The sequence below is a fragment of the Onthophagus taurus genome, chromosome 10 (genome assembly GCF_036711975.1).
Source record: "Onthophagus taurus isolate NC chromosome 10, IU_Otau_3.0, whole genome shotgun sequence".
NCBI classification, from domain to species: domain Eukaryota; kingdom Metazoa; phylum Arthropoda; class Insecta; order Coleoptera; family Scarabaeidae; genus Onthophagus; species Onthophagus taurus.
In genome coordinates, this window is record NC_091975.1 from 6,706,398 (window position 1) to 6,730,314 (window position 23,917).

At 26.9% G+C, this 23,917-nt stretch overlaps 1 protein-coding gene across 12 annotated transcripts in view; it reads left to right on the forward strand.

Annotated features, from left to right (window-relative positions):
* Positions 1-23,917, forward strand: part of CA (Cbl-associated protein) — a 75,630-nt gene that overhangs the window by 11,525 nt on the left and 40,188 nt on the right. For 9 of the 12 annotated variants that reach the window (XM_071199431.1, XM_071199423.1, XM_071199424.1 and 6 more), the window contains exons 3-6: positions 3,657-3,733; positions 3,939-4,046; positions 15,974-16,081; positions 16,702-18,729. In XM_071199431.1, the coding sequence (XP_071055532.1) occupies positions 3,657-3,733; positions 3,939-4,046; positions 15,974-16,081; positions 16,702-18,729 (2,321 nt within the window). Of the gene's footprint in view, positions 1-3,656; positions 3,734-3,938; positions 4,047-12,293; positions 12,401-15,973; positions 16,082-16,701; positions 18,730-23,917 lie in introns of those variants that run through there. The other 3 variants (XM_071199433.1, XM_071199434.1, XM_071199432.1) reach the window with 3 other exon arrangements.

The window sequence follows — 23,917 nt, forward strand, 5'->3', positions numbered from 1 at the left end:
GAAATTAAGTTGAAAATGTAAAAAAATCATATCTAATAATTTTTATAATACAACCCCACATGTTACATATATCATTTTAAAAAGGAAAGTTTCAGCTTTAATTTGATACTAAAATCATTTCTTAATATCAACAAATAAGCTTTCCACAATTTATTAAATTTTACCTTACATTTTAACATCTTGAAATTCAACTAAAAATGTAAAAAAAGTCATATCCAATAATTTTCATAATACAACCTCACATGTATCATATATCATTTTAAAGAGGAAAGTTTCAGCTTTAATTTGGTACTAAAATCATATCTTAATTTCCACAAATACTCCTTCTGAAACTTTTTAAGTTTGATCTTGCATTTTGACATTTTGAAATTAAGTTAAAAATGTAAAAAAATCATATCTAATAATTTTTATAATACAACCCCACATGTTACATATATCATTTTAAAAAGGAATATTTCAGCTTTAATTTGATACCAAAATCATTTCTTAATTTCCATAAATAGCCCTTTCGCAACTTTTTAAGTTTCACCGTGCATTTTAACATTTTGAAATTAAGTTGAATATGTAAAACAAACATATCTAACAATTTTCATAATACAACCTAACATGTTTCATATATCATTTTAAAGAGGAAACTTCCAGCTTTAATTTGGTACTAAAATCATATCTTAATTTCCATAAATACCCCTTCTGAAACTTTTTAAGTTTGACCTTGCATTTTGACATTTTGAAATTAAGTTGAAAATATAAAAAAATCATATCTAATAATTTTTATAATACAACCCCACATGTTACATATATCATTTTAAAAAGGAAAGTTTCAGCTTTAATTTGGTACTAAAATCATTTCTTAATATCAACAAATAAGCCTTCCACAATTTATTAAATTTTACCTTACATTTTAACATCTTGAAATTCAACTAAAAATGTAAAAAAAGTCATATCCAATAATTTTCATAATACAACCTCACATTTATCATATATCATTTTAAAGAGGAAAGTTTCAGCTTTAATTTGGTACTAAAATCATATCTTAATTTCCATAAATACTCCTTCTGAAACTTTTTAAGTTTGATCTTGCATTTTGACATTTTGAAATTAAGTTGAAAATGTAAAAAAATCATATCTAATAATTTTTATAATACAACCCCACATGTTACATATATCATTTTAAAAAGGAAAGTTTCAGCTTTAATTTGGTACTAAAATCATTTCTTAATATCAACAAATAAACCTTCCACAATTTATTAAATTTCACCTTACATTTTAACATGTTGAAATTCAACTAAAAATACAAAAAAAGTCATATCCAATAATTTTCATAATACAACCTCACATGTATCATATATCATTTTAAAGAGAAAACTTCCAGCTTTAATTTGGTACTAAAATCATATCTTAATTTCCATAAATACCCCTTCTGAAACTTTTTAAGTTTGACCTTGCATTTTGACATTTTGAAATTAAGTTGAAAATGTAAAAAAATCATATCTAATAATTTTTATAATACAACCCCACATGTTTTATGCATCATTTTAAAGGGGAATGTTTCAGCTTTAATTTGGTACTAAAATCATTTCTTAATATCAACAAATAAGCCTTCCACAATTTATTAAATTTACCTTACATTTTAACATGTTGAAATTCAACTAAAAATGCAAAAAAAGTCATATCCAATAATTTTCATAATACAACCTCACATGTATCATATATCATTTTAAAGAGGAAACTTCCAGCTTTAATTTGGTACTAAAATCATATCTTAATTTCCATAAATACCCCTTCTGAAACTTTTTAAGTTTGACCTTGCATTTTGACATTTTGAAATTAAGTTGAAAATGTAAAAAATTCATATCTAATAATTTTTATAATACAACCCCACATGTTACATATACCATTTTAAAAAGGAATATTTCAGCTTTAATTTGATACCAAACTCATTTCTTAATTTCCATAAATAGCCCTTTCCCAACTTTTTAAGTTTCACCGTGCATTTTAACATTTTGAAATTAAGTTGAATATGTAAAACAAACATATCTAACAATTTTCATAATACAACCTAATATGTTTCATATATCATTTTAAAGAAGAAACTTCCAGCTTTAATTTGGTACTAAAATCATATCTTAATTTCCATAAATACCCCTTCTGAAACTTTTTAAGTTTGACCTTGCATTTTGACATTTTGAAATTAAGTTGAAAATGTAAAAAAATCATATCTAATAATTTTTATAATACAACCCCACATGTTACATATATCATTTTAAAAAGGAATATTTCAGCTTTAATTTGATACCAAAATCATTTCTTAATTTCTATAAATAGCCCTTTCGCAACTTTTTAAGTTTCACCGTGCATTTTAACATTTTGAAATTAAGTTGAATATGTAAAACAAACATATCTAACAATTTTCATAATACAACCTAACATGTTTCATATATCATTTTAAAGAGGAAACTTCCAGCTTTAATTTGGTACTAAAATCATATCTTCATTTCCATAAATACCCCTTCTGAAACTTTTTAAGTTTGACCTTGCATTTTGACATTTTGAAATTAAGTTGAAAATATAAAAAAATCATATCTAATAATTTTTATAATACAACCCCACATGTTTTATGCATCATTTTAAAGGGGAATGTTTCAGCTTTAATTTGGTACTAAAATCATTTCTTAATATCAACAAATAAGCCTTCCACAATTTATTAAATTTCACCTTACATTTTAACATGTTGAAATTCAACTAAAAATGCAAAAAAAGTCATATCCAATAATTTTCATAATACAACCTGACATGTATCATATATCATTTTAAAGAGGAAAGTTTCAGCTTTAATTTGGTACTAAAATCATAACTTAATTTCCATAAATACTCCTTCTGAAACTTTTTAAGTTTGACCTTGCATTTTGTCATTTTGAAATTAAGTTGAAAATGTAAAAAAATCACATCTAATAATTTTTATAATACAACCCCACATGTTTTATGCATCATTTTAAAGGGGAATGTTTCAGCTTTAATTTGGTACTAAAATCATTTCTTAATATCAACAAATAAGCCTTCCACAATTTATTAAATTTTACCTTACATTTTAACATCTTGAAATTCAACTAAAAATGTAAAAAAAGTCATATCCAATAATTTTCATAATACAACCTCACATGTATCATATATCATTTTAAAGAGGAAAGTTTCAGCTTTAATTTGGTACTAAAATCATATCTTAATTTCCAAAAATACTCCTTCTGAAACTTTTTAAGTTTGATCTTGCATTTTGACATTTTGAAATTAAGTTGAAAATGTAAAAAAATTATATGTAAGTTAAAAAAATTTCCTTCACAATTAATGCCATCATCATTCAAACATTGAAACGCGGTCAAGGTGCGTTTGGCACTCCTAGAAACTTTGGCAAAAGTCGAAACTACACACAACACGGTGACTGTGCTTGACAAAAATAAATTCGATCGAAATAAATCGAATTATCATTTCAAAAATGAAAATTAAATATTAAAAAAATTTAATTAAACAAGAAAATAATTAAAGCCTCTCCCGTATGGCATCATAACTTTAAAAATTCATCAACCGTAAATCCCATTAAACCCAAACCTAATTGAAACACATTGTGGTATAATACATCTATGATTATTTTGCTTTTACAGAGAGGGCGTGTCGCCAAAAAAGCGTCAGTATCGGACCGTTCAACAACAAGAGACGCACTCCTCCGAAACAACCAAACGTAAGTTATTGCAAAAAAAAATCTTTTTTTAAATTGGCCATCAAAACCTATTTTTAAATGAAAATATTCGTTCCCCACGATGTCATATATATTCAGAACCGAAAAGTTTTAAAAATAAACGTGTACTCTTCGTTCGCTAACCGTGTAGTTAACTTACCATTAATTCTTTGTTCGCGAAAGAGAAAAACTGAAACGTTTATTTCAGGAACGAATTCAACGATTCACGTGATTACAACGACGAAGAAAGAAATTCATCACGGCAACAATAATAACTCATTCGAACGAAATATCGAAGAAAACTCGAAAACTAACGGTAAGTTGTAGTTTTTAATTTGTATAACCCAATGACTTCATTTCGATAAACGCTTTCATACGATTAAACGGACCAAGCATGTTTATGTCTATTAGTTCCGGAAGGATCTAATTGACAATTGGCGAACGATATTCAAGTTGATGTTTAATAATAAATTGTTTACCAAGTGAACTAGTTTTGCGATTTTCTATTTAGTCTGGGTTGGTTTCTAATAGAAGACGGATGAAAAATTATGACACTGTGTAAATTATGAATATCGTGCCTTGGTTTATATGTTTTGATTCAAAACGTTCTAAATTGGCGATTAGAGATCAAGAATATAGTGGGTTTAAGTGTTATCTCCCAGGTAAACAAAAATTAGGATCTCTATTTATTTTCTAAAATCAATAATCATTTTTTTTTATTAAAAAGGAGTTTACTCGGAAAATATTGGAAATTAAAAGATGAAACTTGATAATTGATGTTTAATTTATAAAAAAAATATATTTCCTAAACAACCTACCTACTCGATATAACTCAATGTTTTTGCAAGATACATTGGAAAATATTCGTAATTAAAAAATGTAACTCAATAGAAATTGTGTTTGTTGAATGTTACATTTCTTAAACAAATATTTAATGTGATAAGAATTAATAAATTTTGAGTTGATAGAATAATTGTAGCGCCTCGGCCTTGGCAAGACATTTATATAAAAAGTCGATTTTGATCAAAAATTAGTGGACACCACTGCTTTAAATCGATTAAACGTCAAAATTATTGATTTTCGAAAATTAACTCAATCATAACTCAAAAACTAAAAGCGATGGAGAAAAACTTTTTACACATAAAACCTTAGTAATGGGCGATAAAGACTAGATCCATAAAAAAATTGAACCCAATTATTACCATTTTTTATTTATAAGCTCTAAACCGATTAAACATCAATATTGTTGATTTTCGAAAATTGACTCAATTATAATTCAAAAACTAAAAGCGATGGAGAAAAACTTTTTATACATAAAAGCTTAGTAATGGGCGATAAAGACTAGATCCATAAAAAGATTGAACCCAATTATTACCATTTTTTATTTATAGGCTCTAAATCGATTAAACATCAAAATTGTTGATTTTAGAAATTAACTCAATCATAACTCAAAAACTAAAAGCGATGGGGAAATATATTTTATACATAAAACCTTAGTAATGGACCATAAAGACTAGACCCAAAAAAAGATTGAACCCAATTATTACCATTTTTTATTTATAAGCTCTAAACCGATTAAACATCAAAATTGTTGATTTTCGAAAATTAACTCAATCATAACTCATAAAGTAAAAGCGATGGGGAAATATTTTTATACATAAAACCTTAGTAATGGACCATAAAGATTAGATCCAAAAAAAGATTGAACCCAATTATTACCATTTTTTATTTATAAGCTCTAAATCGATTAAAATCAAAATTGTTGATTTTAGAAAATTAATTCAATCATAACTCAAAAACTAAAAGCGATGGAGAAAAACTTTTTATACATAAAACCTTAGTAATGGGCGATAAAGACTAGATCCATAAATAGATTGAACGCAATTATTACCATTTTTTATTTATAAGCTCTAAATCGATTAAAATCAAAATTGTTGATTTTCGAAAATCAACTCAATCATAACTCATAAAATAAAAGCGATGGGGAAATATTTTTTATACATAAAACCTTAGTAATGGACCATAAAGATTAGATCCATAAAAAGATTGAACCCAATTATTACCATTTTTTATTTATAAGCTCTAAATCGATTAAACATCAAAATTGTTGATTTTAGAAAATTAACTCAATCATAACTCAAAAACTAAAAGCGATGGGGAAATATTTTTTATACATAAAACCTTAGTAATAGACCATAAAGACTAAATCCATAACAAGATTGAACCCAATTATTACTATTTTTTATTTATAAGCTCTAAATCGATTAAAATCAAAATTGTTGATTTTCGAAAATTAACTCAATCATAACTCATAAAATAAAAGCGATGGGGAAATACTTTTTATACATAAAACCTTAGTAATGGACCATAAAGACTAAATCCATAACAAGATTGAACCCAATTATTACTATTTTTTATTTATAACCTCTAAATCCATTAAACATCAAAATTGTTGATTTTAGAAATTAACTCAATCATAACTCAAAAACTAAAAGCGATGGGGAAATATATTTTATACATAAAACCTTAGTAATGGACCATAAAGACTAGACCCAAAAAAAGATTGAACCCAATTATTACCATTTTTTATTTATAAGCTCTAAATCGATTAAAATCAAAATTGTTGATTTTCGAAAATTAACTCAATCATAACTCATAAAATAAAAGCGATGGGGAAATATTTTTTATACATAAAACCTTAGTAATGGACCATAAAGATTAGATCCATAAAAAGATTGAACCCAATTATTACCATTTTTTATTTATAAGCTCTAAATCGATTAAAATCAAAATTGTTGATTTTAGAAAATTAACTCAATCATAACTCATAAAATAAAAGCGATGGGGAAATATTTTTTATACATAAAACCTTAGTAATGGGCCATAAAGACTAAATCCATAACAAGATTGAAGCCTATTATTATTTTTTTTTATTTATAAGCTCTAAATCGATAAAACATCAAAATTGTTGATTTTAGAAAATTAACTCAATTATAACTCAAAAACTAAAAGCGATGGGGAAATATTTTTTATACATAAAACCTTAGTAATGGACCACAAAAACTAGATCCAACAAAAGATTCAACCCAATTATTACCATTTTTTATTTATAAGCTCTAAATCGATTAAACATCAAAATTGTTGATTTTCGAACATTAACTCAATCATAACTCAAAAAATAAAAGCGATGGGGAAATATTTTTATACATAAAACCTTAGTAATCGACCATAAAGACTAGATCCATAACAAGATTGAACTCAATTATCACCATTTTTTATTTATAAGCTCTAAATCGATTAAACATCAAAATGATTGATTTTCGAAAATTAACTCAATCATAACTCAAAAACTAAAAGCGATGGGGAAATATTTTGTATACATAAAACCTTAGTAATGGACCACAAAGACTAGATCCATAAAAAGATTGAACTCAATTATTACAATTTTTTATTTATACGCTCTAAATCGATTAAACATCAAAATTGTTGATTTTAGAAAATTAACTCAATCATAACTCAAAAACTAAAAGCGATGGGGAAATATTTTTTATACATAAAACCTTAGTAATGGGCGATAAAGACTACATCCATAACAAGATTGAACCCAATTATTACTATTTTTTATTTATAAGCTCTAAATCGATTAAACATCAAAATTGTTGATTTTCAAAAATAAACTCAATCATAACTCAAAAACTAAAAACGATGGGGAAAAACTTTTTATACATAAAACCTTAGTAATGGGTCATAAACACTAAATCCATAACAAGATTGAAGCCTATTATTATTGTTTTTTTATTTATAAGCTCTAAATCGATTAAACATCAAAATTGTTGATTTTCAAAAATAAACTCAATCATAACTCAAAAACTAAAAACGATGGGGAAATATTTTTATACATAAAACCTTAGTAATCGACCATAAAGACTAGATCCATAACAAGATTGAACTCAATTATCACCATTTTTTATTTATAAGCTCTAAATCGATTAAACATCAAAATGATTGATTTTCGAAAATTAACTCAATCATAACTCAAAAACTAAAAGCGATGGGGAAATATTTTTTATACATAAAACCTTAGTAATGGACCACAAAGACTAGATCCATAAAAAGATTGAACTCAATTATTACCATTTTTTATTTATACGCTCTAAATCGATTAAACATCAAAATTGTTGATTTTAGAAAATTAACTCAATCATAACTCAAAAACTAAAAGCGATGGAGAAAAACTTTTTGTACATAAAACCTTAGTAATGGGTCATAAAGACTAAATCCATAACAAGATTGAACCCAATTATTACTATTTTTTATTTATAAGCTCTAAATCGATTAAACATCAAAATTGTTGATTTTAGAAAATTAACTCAATCATAACTCAAAAACTAAAAGCGATGGGGATATATTTTTTATACATAAAACCTTAGTAATGGGCCATAAAGACTAAATCCATAACAAGATTGAAGCCTATTATTATTTTTTTTTTATTTATAAGCTCTAAATCGATTAAACATCAAAATTGTTGATTTTCGAAAATTAACTCAATCATAACTCATAAAATAAAAGCGATGGGGAAATATTTTTTATACATAAAACCTTAGTAATGGGCCATAAAGACTAAATCCATAACAAGATTGAAGCCTATTATTATTGTTTTTTATTTATAAGCTCTAAATCGATTAAACATCAAAATTGTTGATTTTCGAAAATTAACTCAATCATAACTCAAAAACTAAAAGCGATGGAGAAAAACTTTTTGTACATAAAACCTTAGTAATGGGTCATAAAGACTAAATCCATAACAAGATTGAACCCAATTATTACTATTTTTTATTTATAAGCTCTAAATCGATTAAACATCAAAATTGTTGATTTTCGAAAATTAACTCAATCATAACTCAAAAACTAAAAGCGATGGAGAAAAACTTTTTATACATAAAACCTTAGTAATGGGTCATAAAGACTAAATCCATAACAAGATTGAACCCAATTATTACTATTTTTTATTTATAAGCTCTAAATCGATTAAACATCAAAATTGTTGATTTTCGAAAATTAACTCAATTATAACTCAAAAACTAAAAGCGATGGGGAAATACTTTTTATACATAAAACCTTAGTAATGGACCATAAAGACTAAATCCATAACAAGATTGAACTCAATTATTACCATTTTTTATTTATAAGCTCTAAATCGATTAAACATCAAAATTGTTGATTTTAGAAAATTAACTCAATTATAACTCAAAAACTAAAAGCGATGGGGAAATATTTTTTATACATAAAACCTTAGTAATGGACCACAAAAACTAGATCCAAAAAAAGATTCAACCCAATTATTACCATTTTTTATTTATAAGCTCTAAATCGATTAAACACCAAAATTGTTGATTTTCGAAAATTAACTCAATTATAACTCAAAAACTAAAAGCGATGGGGAAATATTTTTTATACATAAAACCTTAGTAATGGACCATAAAGACTAGACCCAAAAAAAGATTGAACCCAATTATTACCATTTTTTATTTATAAGCTCTAAATCGATTAAACATCAAAATTGTTGATTTTAGAAAATTAACTCAATCATAACTCAAAAACTAAAAGCGATGGGGAAATACTTTTTATACATAAACCTTAGTAATGGACCACAAAGACTAAATCCATAAAAAGATTGAACCCAATTATTACCATTTTTTATTTATAAGCTCTAAATCGATTAAAATCAAAATTGTTGATTTTCGAAAATTAACTCAATTATAACTCAAAAACTAAAAGCGATGGGGAAATATTTTTTATACATAAAACCTTAGTAATGGACCATAAAGACTAGATCTATAAAAAGATTGAACCCAATTATTACCATTTTTTATTTATAGGCTCTAAATCGACTAAACATCAAAATTGTTGATTTTAGAAAATTAACTCAATCATAACTCAAAAACTAAAAGCGATGGGGAAATACTTTTTATACATAAAACCTTGGTAATGAGCGATAAAGACTAAATCCATAACAAGATTGAACCCAATTATTACCATTTTTTATTTATAAGCTCTAAATCGATTAAAATCAAAATTGTTGATTTTCGAAAATTAATTCAATCATAACTCATAAAATAAAAGCTATGGGGAAATATTTTTTATACATAAAACCTTAGTAATGGACCACAAAGACTAAATCCATAAAAAGATTGAACCCAATTATTACCATTTTTTATTTATAAGCTCTAAATCGATTAAAATCAAAATTGTTGATTTTCGAAAATTAATTCAATGATAACTCATAAAATAAAAGCGATAGGGAAATATTTTTTATACATAAAACCTTAGTAATGGACCATAAAGACTAAATCCATAACAAGATTGAACCCGATTATTACTATTTTTTATTTATAAGCTCTAAATCGATTAAACATCAAAATTGTTGATTTTCAAAAATAAACTCAATCATAACTCAAAAACTAAAAACGATGGGGAAAAACTTTTTATACATAAAACCTTAGTAATGGGTCATAAACACTAAATCCATAACAAGATTGAAGCCTATTATTATTGTTTTTTTATTTATAAGCTCTAAATCGATTAAACATCAAAATTGTTGATTTTCAAAAATAAACTCAATCATAACTCAAAAACTAAAAACGATGGGGAAAAACTTTTTATACATAAAACCTTAGTAATGGGTCATAAAGACTAAATCCATAACAAGATTGAACCCAATTATTACTATTTTTTATTTATAAGCTCTAAATCGATTAATCGTCAAAATTGTTGATTTTCGAAAATTAACTTAGTTATAACTCAAAAACTAAAAGCGATGGGGAAATATTTTTTATACATAAAACGTTAGTAATGGACCATAAAAACTAGATCCAAAAAAAGATTGAACCCAATTATTACCATTTTTTATTTATAAGCTCTAAAGGTGGTGGCCATAACGTCAATCGCAAAGAAAATCATGAATCTGAAATATCTATATCTGGGCCTCAGAGCAAAACCGTTTAAAGTAAACCCTTCGGTCGATCTTGGCAAAACATTTATATAAAAAATCGATCTTGATCAAAAATTAGTGGACACCACTGTTATATATCAACAAGAAATCGTCAGATTTGAAAGATTCTAGCCCCTCGCTCCCAAGCGACCTTGGCGAAGTGAGGAAAAACGATTTCTTACTCAAATATTTTATTATTATTTTTATTTACGTTTAAATCGACAGATATATAATGTTATTCTTTTTAATGATAGTTAAATAATAATTAATTGAAAATTGAACCCATTCATTTTCCCAAAATCAATACCTACATTACAATTTTGCAATTATTGTTCTATGTAGACCCCATAATTGTACCTGCGATTCGTTAGCGGCCTCTCATAATTAATTGCAGCCCCCAAAACACCCTTATACAATCGCAATTTTGGCACGCGCAACTCTGGGCGAGAGTAGTGCAACATTTGAATATGAATTTTGAAATCCACGAGCAATGTGAATCATTATAATGTTCGGAATATGAATGGGGGTACCCGATTACATCGAGCCTCGCGGTTCTACGTGATTTCTCGTATATTCATTAGGTTTAATTGCGTTTCGCAGCATCCAAAATGTTGACTTCCCGTCGTCGCTCGACGTTGGATGGTGAACATTTTTTTAATTTTCCAATTCTCCGCTTACATAAAGGACGAATGGAGATACGGCGATTATACTGCAACAAAAGCCGATTTGTGAATAAGGAAAGAGGAAACGGGCGGTCACAGTAATTTATACAGTATGTTTATTAATTGTTGTCACTTCCATTATTGTTACATTCAATTAGATTTTATTTCAAGTTGTTTTAAAATTCTTCATCACAGTTATTGATGATAATTTCTTATTTCCGTCCAAGTTTTATTGACGAGTACATCAAGACAAGAAGAGAACCTTCTTGAGAACTACAAATTGTTCTGATATACAAGTGGTTTACGTCGCCCCAACTTCTCAAATACCCCACAATTACGTCTATTAGCATAAGTGGCATCGATAAGGAAGAAATTCCAATGAAAATCTTTCTTTCCATACAATAGCACATAACTTCACTTTAAACTCTTTTTATTTTCTTCTGTATTTACATCAAACCCAAAAAAAGAGAATTGGGTCAAGCCAATTTATCCTTGTCAATTGTTTAAATAAAAAATAAACCGATTACAACAAAGTGTACGTAACAAAATTACGTGATATGTACGTGTTTTTGTTATTTTCGGTATTTATAATGAAAAAAGGAAGAGGAATCGATGCGTGATGGATTCGGAAATGTTCGATACGTTTTCCTGTGGATTTTTTTTTATTTTTGTAATGTAGGCTTGGTGACACGGTTGGTGGATCTTGATCACAATGCGACACTCCCTTCCTCTTTTGCGGTGTCCACAAACTGTTAACTGGGCAAAAAGAGTGGAAGAGTTAACTCAGAGTGGGATGACGCCCTTCCCTGTATATAGAGTTTTTAGTGTGGTTTTAGTTTACGAGTTTAAAATTTCGTTTTTAGTCTCATTTATTTTACTCACAGTTTGCGACACCAACAATTTATTAAGTGATTAAAACACTGAAATTAAATTAATTTAGTGAAATTTGAAACAAGATTCAAGTTTGTTCATTTGTGGTTTCAAACAAAATAATTAAAGCGATTGAAAGAATTAAAGGTAATTAATTTCTTTTTAAAAATCATCTTTGTTTGAATTTCTGTTTTTGAATTTTCGCATTAATTTTGAACAATATTGCAAATTGAAAATAATGGGTGATGTCATATTTCCGGTTTACGCCAAATAAATTCTGTTCCGTTTCGAAACACTGAGTAAAAAGGTTATTTGATGTTTAATGTTTTTAATGTACCTACTCTAAGTGTTATTATTTGTTTTTGTTATACATTTACATATTGATTAAAGCGCTTTTTTATACCCAACTTAGGTAAGCAATAATATTAATTGAGTTGATTGTATTTAATCTTATTTTGTTATTCAAATCTAACACTGATGATACAATGATGATACAAAGTTGTGAATCATAGCTTCCGTGTTTATAGAAACTAAGAAATTATTTATGGTACACTAAATCTGCATTAAATTTGCTTTAAAATGTTAATTATTTTAGTTTGCCATCTCAATTTCTTGTTGAGATACGATTTTTTAAACTTTTCTTTTAACCCACCATAATGAATGAAACAGAGTTAGGATTAAAGAAAGATAACTTCCGTATTTATAGGAACTAAGAAATTATTTATGGCACACTAAATCTGTATTAAATTAGCTTTAAAATGTTAGTTATTTCAGCTTGATATCTCAATTTGTTCTTGAGATACGATTTTTTAAACTTTTTTTTGTATCCATCATAATTAATGAAACAGAGTTGGGATTAAAATATCATAACTACCGGGTTTATGGAAACTAAGAAATTATTTATGGCACACCAAATCTGTATTAAATTAGCTTTAAAATGTTAGTTATTTCAGCTTGATATCTCAATTTGTTCTTGAGATACGATTTTTTAAACTTATTTTTTAATCCACCATAATTAATGAAACAGAGTTGGGATTAAAAAAACATAACTTCCGTGTTTATGGGGATTAAGAAATTATTTATGGCACACTAAATCTGTATTAAATTAGCTTTAAAATGTTAGTTATTTCAGCTTGATATCTCAATTTGTTCTTGAGATACGATTTTTTAAACTTTTTTTTGTATCCATCATAATTAATGAAACAGAGTTGGGATTAAAATATCATAACTACCGGGTTTATGGAAACTAAGAAATTATTTATGGCACACCAAATCTGTATTAAATTAGCTTTAAAATGTTAGTTATTTCAGCTTGATATCTCAATTTGTTCTTGAGATACGATTTTTTAAACTTATTTTTTAATCCACCATAATTAATGAAACAGAGTTGGGATTAAAAAAACATAGCTGCCGTGTTTATAGGAACTAAGAAATTATTTATGGCACACTAAATCTGTATTAAATTTGCTTCAAAATGTTTGTTATTTCAGCTTGATATCTCAATTAGTTCTTGAGATACGATTTTTTAAACTTTTTTTTGTATCCATCATAATTAATGAAACAGAGTTGGGATTAAAATATCATAACTAACGGGTTTATGGAAACTAAGAAATTATTTATGGCACATCAAATCTGTATTAAATTTGCTTTAAAATGTTTGTTATTTCAGCTTGATATCTCAATTAGTTCTTGAGATACGATTTTTTAAACTTTTTTTTGTATCCACCATAATTAATGAAACAAAGTTGGTATTTAAAAAACATAACTTCCGTGTTTATGGAAATCAAGAAATAATTTATGGAACACCAAATCTGTATTAAATTAGCTTTAAAATGTTAGTTATTTCAGCTTGATATCTCAATTTGTTCTTGAGATACGATTTTTTAAACTTTTTTTTGATCCCACCATAATGAATGAAACAGAGTTAGGATTAAAGAAAGATAACTTCCGTATTTATAGGAACTAAGAAATTATTTATGGCACACTAAATCTGTATTAAATTTACTTTAAAATGTTTATTATTTCAGCTTGATATCTCAATTAGTTCTTGAGATACGATTTTTTAAACTTTTCTTTGAACCTACCATAATGAATGAAACAGAGTTAGGATTAAAGAAAGATAACTTCCGTATTTATAGGAACTAAGAAATTATTTATGGCACACTAAATCTGTATTAAATTTGCTTTAAAATGTTTATTATTTCAGCTTGATATCTCAATTTGTTCTTGAGATACGATTTTTTAAACTTTTTTTTGTATCCACCATAATTAATGAAACATAGTTGGGATTAAAGAAACATAACTTCCGTGATTATAGAAATCAAGAAATAATTTATGGAACACCAAATCTGTATTAAATTAGCTTTAAAATGTTAGTTATTTCAGCTTGATATCTCAATTTGTTCTTGAGATATGATTTTTTAAACTTTTTTTTGAACCCACCATAATGAATGAAACAGAGTTAGGATTAAAGAAAGATAACTTTCGTGTTTATGGGAACTAAGAAATTATTTATGGCACACTAAATCTGTATTAAATTAGCTTTAAAATGATAGTTATTTCAGCTTGATATCTCAATTAGTTCTTGAGATACGATTTTTTAAACTTTTTTTTTAATCCACCATAATTAATGAAACAGAGTTGGGATTAAAAAAACATAACTTCCGTGTTTATGGAAACTAAGAAATTATTTATGGCACACTAAATCTGTATTAAATTTGCTTTAAAATGTTTATTATTTCAGGTTGATATCTCAATTAGTTCTTGAGATACGATTTTTTAAACTTTTTTTTTAATCCACCATAATTAATGAAACAGAGTTGGGATTAAAAAAACATAACTTCCGTGTTTATGGAAACTAAGAAATTATTTATGGCACACTAAATCTGTATTAAATTTGCTTTAAAATGTTTATTATTTCAGGTTGATATCTCAATTTGTTCTTGAGATACGATTTTTTAAACTTTTTTTTGAATCCACCATAATTAATGAAACAGAGTTGGGATTAAAAAAACATAATTACCGGGTTTATGGAAACTAAGAATTTATTTATGGCACACCAAATCTATATTAAATTAGCTTTAAAATGTTAGTTATCTCAGCTTGATATCTCAATTAGTTCTTGAGATACGATTTTTTAAACTTTTTTTTGTATCCACCATAATTAATGAAACAGGGTTGGGATTAAAAAAACATAACTTCCGTATTTATGGGAACTAAGAAATTATTTATGGCACATTAAATCTGTATTAAATTAGCTTTAAAATGTTAGTTATTTCAGCTTGATATCTCAATTTATTCTTGAGATACGATTTTTTAAACTTTTTTTTAGTCCACCATAATTAATGAAACAGAGTTAGGATTAAGAAAACATAACTTCCGTATTTATAGGAACTAAGAAATTATTTATGGCACACCAAATCTGTATTAAATTTGCTATAAAATGTTAACTATTTCAGCTTTATATCCCAATTTGTTCATGAAATACTATCAAGGTTATGATTGAATGATGTTAAAATTAGAAATTATTTATATTAGCTTTCTAATAGATGTTGAAACCTTGGGTAAACACCTCGTATTGACTTGTTTAACAGTTTATCGCAATTTTATCTGTACACATTTACATTTTTGTGATACCCCCACAAACTTTCGTACCCAACCCAAAAAAAAATCCAATATCGAATTAATCCAAAGGTTTTTGATTTCTTTTTGGTTGTTTAGGTGGTTCCCATAATCTTCAGGGTCAAGATTGTTTCTCTGAAAAGTCAACGATTTCATCAAACTACAGCAGCCCAGCTTCGACACCTTCAACCCTAACAGACACGCAAGGTAAGTTAAAAATGTCTGAGTAAATTTTTTTCTTAAATTTATTATTTTTTAATTTTATCGTCGCGACGAGATCGTTTAAATTTTCCAAACAATCACTGCATTGAAATAATAAAATCATCAATAATCTTAACGACGCATTCGAATTACATAACCATATAAGTTTTATAAATAGCTTCTAAAGGCAAACATGTTTTTGCGTATTTTGAAACCGATTGGTTTAGAATACGACAAATTTCGTGACCTCACCGATCTCGTCGTTTTATTTAAAGCATCCGAGACGATTACCTTATCATGATTGTCGTGATTATTTATCTTTGTATAACAAACCGAGCGAAACCAACGACAAACTCGCTTTAGAATGGAATGAAACAGTGTAACGTGAACTTCTAAGCAACTAACACCATTTTATTTATTATTTCTCGGTTGTGATGTTGTTGAGTGCGATGACGCGCGATTTCGCTTCTTGTAATTAATATGCGAATGATATCCACCTCCAAAAAAGGCAATCGATCCTAGCTAACTCAAATTTCGTGGTCAATAAACGTGCAGTGCTTCCTTTAACATGTCTCTTTTCTATTGCTTTAACGTTACCAGTGTGTGTTGAATCATTCAATCGACAGGATCCACAATGCCGGATACCTCAAAATCAAGAAAACGAAGAAGAAATAATGGTAATAAGAAAAAATGTATCGATAAAACCGTCAATGAAACATCGAAAGAAGAAAATTATAGAGTTGAATCTCCAAAAACCATTCAAAACGTTAAGAAAAAAGGACAAGTTGTTAAAAGTAAAAGTTTAGACGATGACGAATCATTAAAAATACAAGAAATTTCAACGGAATCGTTCAAAGAAACCAATGAAACAACAAATGATAAATCAAATAATGTTATAATCGACGATTTAGAAGATTCAACCATCCATACTTTAACTACTGAAACTTTAAAAACAAATTCGACTGAAACCAAATTTATTTCGCCCGAAGATGAATCAAAACTTCGCTGTTTCCTGGAAGGATTAAATTTACCATCGACTCCAGAAGAAGCTCAAATTGTTAAAGAAAAAGAATCGTCGGAATCAATAAGAGCCAAACGATCAAAAACTCGCACGGAATTAGCTCAATATTTCCTCCCAGTTTACCAAAACCCACGATTTTTAGACGTTATTAGCGAAGAAAACAGTGACCACAGCGATAGAGAAACCAAAGATGCGAAAGAATCAAAAAAACCGAGACTACAAAAATACATCCCAACACAAAATCTCGATCACAAAAAGGTTGAAACCATTTTGCTTGAACGTGAAGAAGTTGAACTCCCAATAATTTCCGATACTTGCACAATATCTGTTACCGAAAAAAGTTTGGGGGGTGTTGAAGTTGTGTTTTTAGATGATTTCGAAGATAGCCAAAGTGAAGATGAGTTAGAAATTCCATCGTGCCAATTAACCCCACCGCCAACACCGGATTGTGACTCCCCAGAACCAATCCAACCGATTGAGAAAACGTGTTGTTTAACGCCAAAACCATCCAGAAGCCCATCTTATGACCGTGAAGATAGCAGTAGTAGAGGAACGTCTTTATGCACAACAATTTGTTCAAATTTGCCAAAAACGCTTCGGGAATTATGTTTGGACAAGTTAGTTTCTTTGCCTTTTGGTGAAGATGTTCTTGAAGAGCTCGCCCATGTTTCTATGTCTTTGCAAGAATTAACAAATAAAAAACCAAACGAAAAAAACATAATTAATAAGAAATCTAATTTTGGAATTGCAGAGAAAAAGGCGATGCCCGAAGAAAAACTTGAAGATAAGGATACTGAAAGATGTTATTACAGCGATACAGAAACTCTAAAAACCCTAAAATCAAACGGAGAAAGTCGTCTTTTAGCCCTAATCCATAACATAACCCCAATCAAACCCGCCGAAAATCCTCGTTTACAAGCAACAAATTTAAACGAATGGTTGTCTTTAGCGCAAAAATCACCATTAAATACTCAAAACAACCAAGATTTTCGAAGAAGGCGATCACTTCCAAACGAAATTTACATCCAACAAATGCAAAATATTATTCAAAAAGAAAAAGAAATCCAACAAGAACTCGAAAAGTTAGAGGAGGAAAAACGAAAGCTACAAAACGAAATGGAAACACCAAAATATTCGTTTAAATTTGACCCATCCAAATATCATATCTCTAAAAATGAGGATATCGCGATTTTGAACGAAGAATTAAAACGGCCGAAACTAAAATTAACGCAACCGTCAACGGAAAACTTTCGGAATCAAATGTACAACGAATATTTGCAGCAAATTGCGGAAAGAAAAGAACGAAAACATCAAAAAGTTATCAAAATTAGTTCGCATCATGATTTGCCTGAGGAAGAAATACATCAACCCGCTGGAATTAAAGATGAATTTATGTCGAAATTAAAACAGAAACGTTATTGTTATCAAGGTGACGATGTTAATGATAATTATGACGACGATAATAATGAAAATTTTGATGAAAATCATAATGAAGATAAATCGATAACTGTTATTGATGGTAAAAAAGTTGGCGATTCTAAATATTTACCAAAACATCTCAAGGAATTCGTTGATATTACCAGAGAGGCTTCGGAAAATCTAGAAAATCTTGAAAAACTTGAAGATGGACGTGGTGAGTGGACGAAACGTTTGGAATTGCAGTGGATGTTGTGTGATCTACTTGATGTTTTAACATTGAACTTGGAATTTTGAAACGCTACTAATACAACATTTATAAAAATTATTATCTCATCGCTTTTGTTAGTTTTTTTTTATTGTTTGTTAATTTGATTTTTAGTATGAGTGATGCTTTAATTATTTTTGCATGATTTTTATTATTATTTTTTTTTAATTAACAAAGTGGTGATAAATTTTTAAAAATATCTATCTCTCGACATGAATCTTATCAACTTTATTACGTAAATTTAAATTTTTTATATTAACCATTAAAAATAAATATTATTAATTGACTAAAAATAGGTGCCACTTCAAAGAAGGATAGAAATGCATACCGAATTCATAGGATTTTAAGTAAAAACCGAGGAATTTCAAAAAGCAGTTTGTTACACGAGATAGATTCATCGCTTCGTTTAGCGAAAGGTTTTTTATTAAAAAGAGGTTTGTGACCCCGTTTTATTTTCTACATTATACGAAAATATCGAATTACATTCAAGTAACATTATACATTGTGTACACATTCGATCGCAACAATTCTCTCTTAGATTCTAGTCATTATTTCATCACATACTTTTGTAATATAGACTTAAAGAAATGGGATATTTTAATATAATAAAGTATATTTAATCACAATAATACTCTCTTTTCTTTCAAATACTTTTAATTTTAAAATTTGAACTAATTGATTTTAAAACAATGAAATTTTAAGAATAGAATGCATGGTTAAAAATAAAATTACATCGGCCTAAATACCGAGATAAAAATAGTACTGTTTAGAATTGTTTTAAATATCTCTTTGCGATCTGTTAACCTTAAAAAATAAAGGGCCAAAAATCGTTTAATACATTTTGATGAAATTAATAAAATCGAAGTAACGAAATTTTTAGGATTAATTCAGAATTGTTTAACTAATTTAACGCAACCAACCATTTGGTGTTATCTTGAATAGTTACGGAAGAAACAATTCGTAAAGTTACATTAAAAAATCACCATTTTTTATATGGATGGTTTTTGTTGATGTTGGAATGAAAATTGTTTATCTTCGTTTTCTTTAAAAATGAAAGAACGAAATTTGGTGAGATTATGTAGAATTGAGTAACAATTTTAATGTAGTTAACCATTTTTTTGTATCTTAATTAGTTTTTGAGAAAACAAAGTTAAAGTTAGCCCGAAAAAATCCCGGCTTAAAAATACATCTTTTTCGAGACACATTTAAAAATTTTTTTGCTAAATTACTAATAAAATTGAGGAAACGAAATTTCGTGGGTTAATTAAGAATTGTTTAACTAATTTAATGTAACAAACCATTTGGTGTTATCTTGAATAGTTACGGAGAAAACAATTCGTAAAGTTACATTAAAAAATCACTATTAAATGGATATTTTTGTTGATGTTGGAATGAAAATTGTTCATCTTCGTTTTCTTTAAAAATGAAAGAATGAAATTTGGTGAGATTATGTAGAATTGAGTAACAATTTTAATGTAGTTAACCATTTTTTTGTATCTTAATTAGTTTTTGAAAAAACAAAGTTAAAGTTAGCCTGAAAAAATTCATTTTTTGCGAGACACATTTAAAAATTTTTTTGCTTAATTACTAATAAAATTGAAGAAACGAAATTTCGTGGGTTAATTAAGAATTGTTTAACTAATTTAATGCAACAAACCATTTGGTGTTATCTTGAATAGTTACGGAGAAAACAATTCGTAAAGTTACATTAAAAAATCACTATTAAATGGATATTTTTGTTGATGTTGGAATGAAAATTGTTCATCTTCGTTTTCTTTAAAAATGAAAGAATGAAATTTGGTGAGATTATGTAGAATTGAGTAACAATTTTAATGTAGTTAACCATTTTTTTGTATCTTAATTAGTTTTTGAAAAAACAAAGTTAAAGTTAGCCTGAAAAAATCAATTTTTTGCGAGACACATTTAAAAAATTTTTTGCTTAATTACTAATAAAATTGAAGAAACGAAATTTCGTGGGTTAATTAAGAATTGTTTAACTAATTTAATGCAACAAACCATTTGGTGTTATCTTGAATAGTTACGGAGAAAACAATTCGTAAAGTTACATTAAAAAATCACTATTAAATGGATATTTTTGTTGATGTTGGAATGAAAATTGTTCATCTTCGTTTTCTTTAAAAATGAAAGAATGAAATTTGGTGAGATTATGTAGAATTGAGTAACAATTTTAATGTAGTTAACCATTTTTTTGTATCTTAATTAGTTTTTGAAAAAACAAAGTTAAAGTTAGCCTGAAAAAATCAATTTTTTGCGAGACACATTTAAAAAATTTTTTGCTTAATTACTAATAAAATTGAAGAAACGAAATTTCGTGGGTTAATTAAGAATTGTTTAACTAATTTAATGCAACAAACCATTTGGTGTTATCTTGAATAGTTACGGAGAAAACAAATCGTAAAGTTACATTAAAAAATCACTATTAAATGGATATTTTTGTTGATGTTGGAATGAAAATTGTTTATCTTCGTTTTCTTTAAAAATGAAAGAATGAAATTTGGTGAGATTATGTAGAATTGAGTAACAATTTTAATGTAGTTAACCATTTTTTTGTATCTTAATTAGTTTTTGAAAAAACAAAGTTAAAGTTAGCCTGAAAAAATCCATTTTTTGCGTGACACATTTAAAAAATTTTTTGCTTAATTACTAATAAAATTGAAGAAACGAAATTTCATGGGTTAATTAAGAATTGTTTAACTAATTTAATGCAATAAACCATTTGGTGTTATCTTGAATGGTTAAGGAGAAAACAATTCTTAAAGTTACATTAAAAAATCACTATTTATATGGATACTTTTTGTTGAGGTTGGAATCAAAATTGTTTATCTTCGTTTTCTTTAAAAATGAAAGAACGAAATTTGGTGAGATTATGTAGAATTGAGTAACAATTTTAATGTAGTCAACTATTTTTTTGTATCTTAATTAGTTTTTGAGAAAACAAAGTTAAAGTTAGCCCGAACAAATCCCGACTTAAAAATACATCTTTTGCGAGACACATTTAAAAAATTTGTTGCTAAATTACTAATAAAATTGAAGAAACGAAATTTCGTGGGTTAATTAAGAATTGTTTAACTAATTTAATGCAACAAACCATTTGGTGTTATCTTGAATTGTTACGGAGAAAACAAATCGTAAAGTTACATTAAAAAATCACTATTAGATGGATATTTTTGTTGATGTTGGAATGAAAATTGTTTATCTTCGTTTTCTTTAAAAATGAAAGAATGAAATTTGGTGAGATTATGTAGAATTGAGTAACAATTTTAATGTAGTTAACCATTTTTATGTATCTTAATTAGTTTTTGAAAAAACAAAGTTAAAGTTAGCCTGAAAAAATCCATTGTTTGCGAGACACATTTAAAAAATTTTTTGCTTAATTACTAATAAAATTGAAGAAACGAAATTTCGTGGGTTAATTAAGAATTGTTTAACTTATTTAACGCAATAAACCATTTGGTATTATCTTGAATAGTTAAGGAGAAAACAACTCTTAAAGTTACATTAAAAAACACTATTTATATGGACACGTTCTGTTGAGATTGGAATGAAAATTGTTTATCTTCGTTTTCTTTAAAAATGAAAGAACAAAATTTGGTGAGATTATGTAGAATTGAGTAACAATTTTACTGTAATTAACCATTTTTTTGTATCTTAATTAGTTTTTGAGAAAGCAAATTTAAAGTTAGCCCGAAAAAATCCCGGCCTAAAAATACATCTTTTTCGAGACACATTTAAAAATTTTTTTGCTAAATTACTAATAAAATTGAAGAAACGAAATTTCGTGGGTTAATTAAGAATTGTTTAACTAATTTAATGCAACAAACCATTTGGTGTTATCTTGAATAGTTAAGGAGAAAACAATTCTTAAAGTTACATTAAAAAATCACTATTTATATGGATACTTTTTGTTGAGGTTGGAATCAAAATTGTTTATCTTCGTTTTCTTTAAAAATGAAAGAACGAAATTTGGTGAGATTATGTAGAATTGAGTAACAATTTTACTGTAATTAACCATTTTTTTGTATCTTAATTAGTTTTTGAGAAAGCACATTTAAAGTTAGCTCGAAAAAATCCCGGCTTAAAAATACATTTAAAAAATTTTTTGTTAAATTACTAATAAAATTGAAAAAACGAAATTTCGTGGGTTAATTAAGAATTGTTTAACTAATTTAATGCAATAAACCATTTGGTGTTATCTTGAATAGTTAAGGAGAAAACAACTCTTAAAGTTACATTAAAAAACACTATTTATATGGACACTTTTTGTTGAGGTTGGAATGAAAATTGTTTATCTTCGTTTTCTTTAAAAATGAAAGAACGAAATTTGGTGAGATTATGTAGAATTGAGTAACAATTTTACTGTAATTAACCATTTTTTTGTATCTTAATTAGTTTTTGAGAAAGCACATTTAAAGTTAGCTCGAAAAAATCCCGGCTTAAAAATACATTTAAAAAATTTTTTGTTAAATTACTAATAAAATTGAAAAAACGAAATTTCGTGGGTTAATTAAGAATTGTTTAACTAATTTAATGCAATAAACCATTTGGTGTTATCTTGAATAGTTAAGGAGAAAACAACTCTTAAAGTTACATTAAAAAACACTATTTATATGGACACTTTTTGTTGAGGTTGGAATGAAAATTGTTTATCTTCGTTTTCTTTAAAAATGAAAGAACGAAATTTGGTGAGATTATGTAGAATTGAGTAACAATTTTACTGTAATTAACCATTTTTTTGTATCTTAATTAGTTTTTGAGAAAGCACATTTAAAGTTAGCTCGAAAAAATACCGACTTAAAAATACATTTAAAAATTTTTTTGTTAAATTACTAATAAAATTGAAGAAACGAAATTTCGTGGGTTAATTAAGAATCGTTTAACTAATTTAATGCAATAAACCATTTGGTGTTATCTTGAATAGTTACGAAGAAAAGAATTCGTAAAGTTACATTAAAAAATCACTATTTATATGGATACTTTTTGTTGAGGTTGGAATCAAAATTGTTTATCTTCGTTTTCTTTAAAAATGAAAGAACGAAATTTGGTGAGATTATGTAGAATTGAGTAACAATTTTACTGTAATTAACCATTTTTTTGTATCTTAATTAGTTTTTGAGAA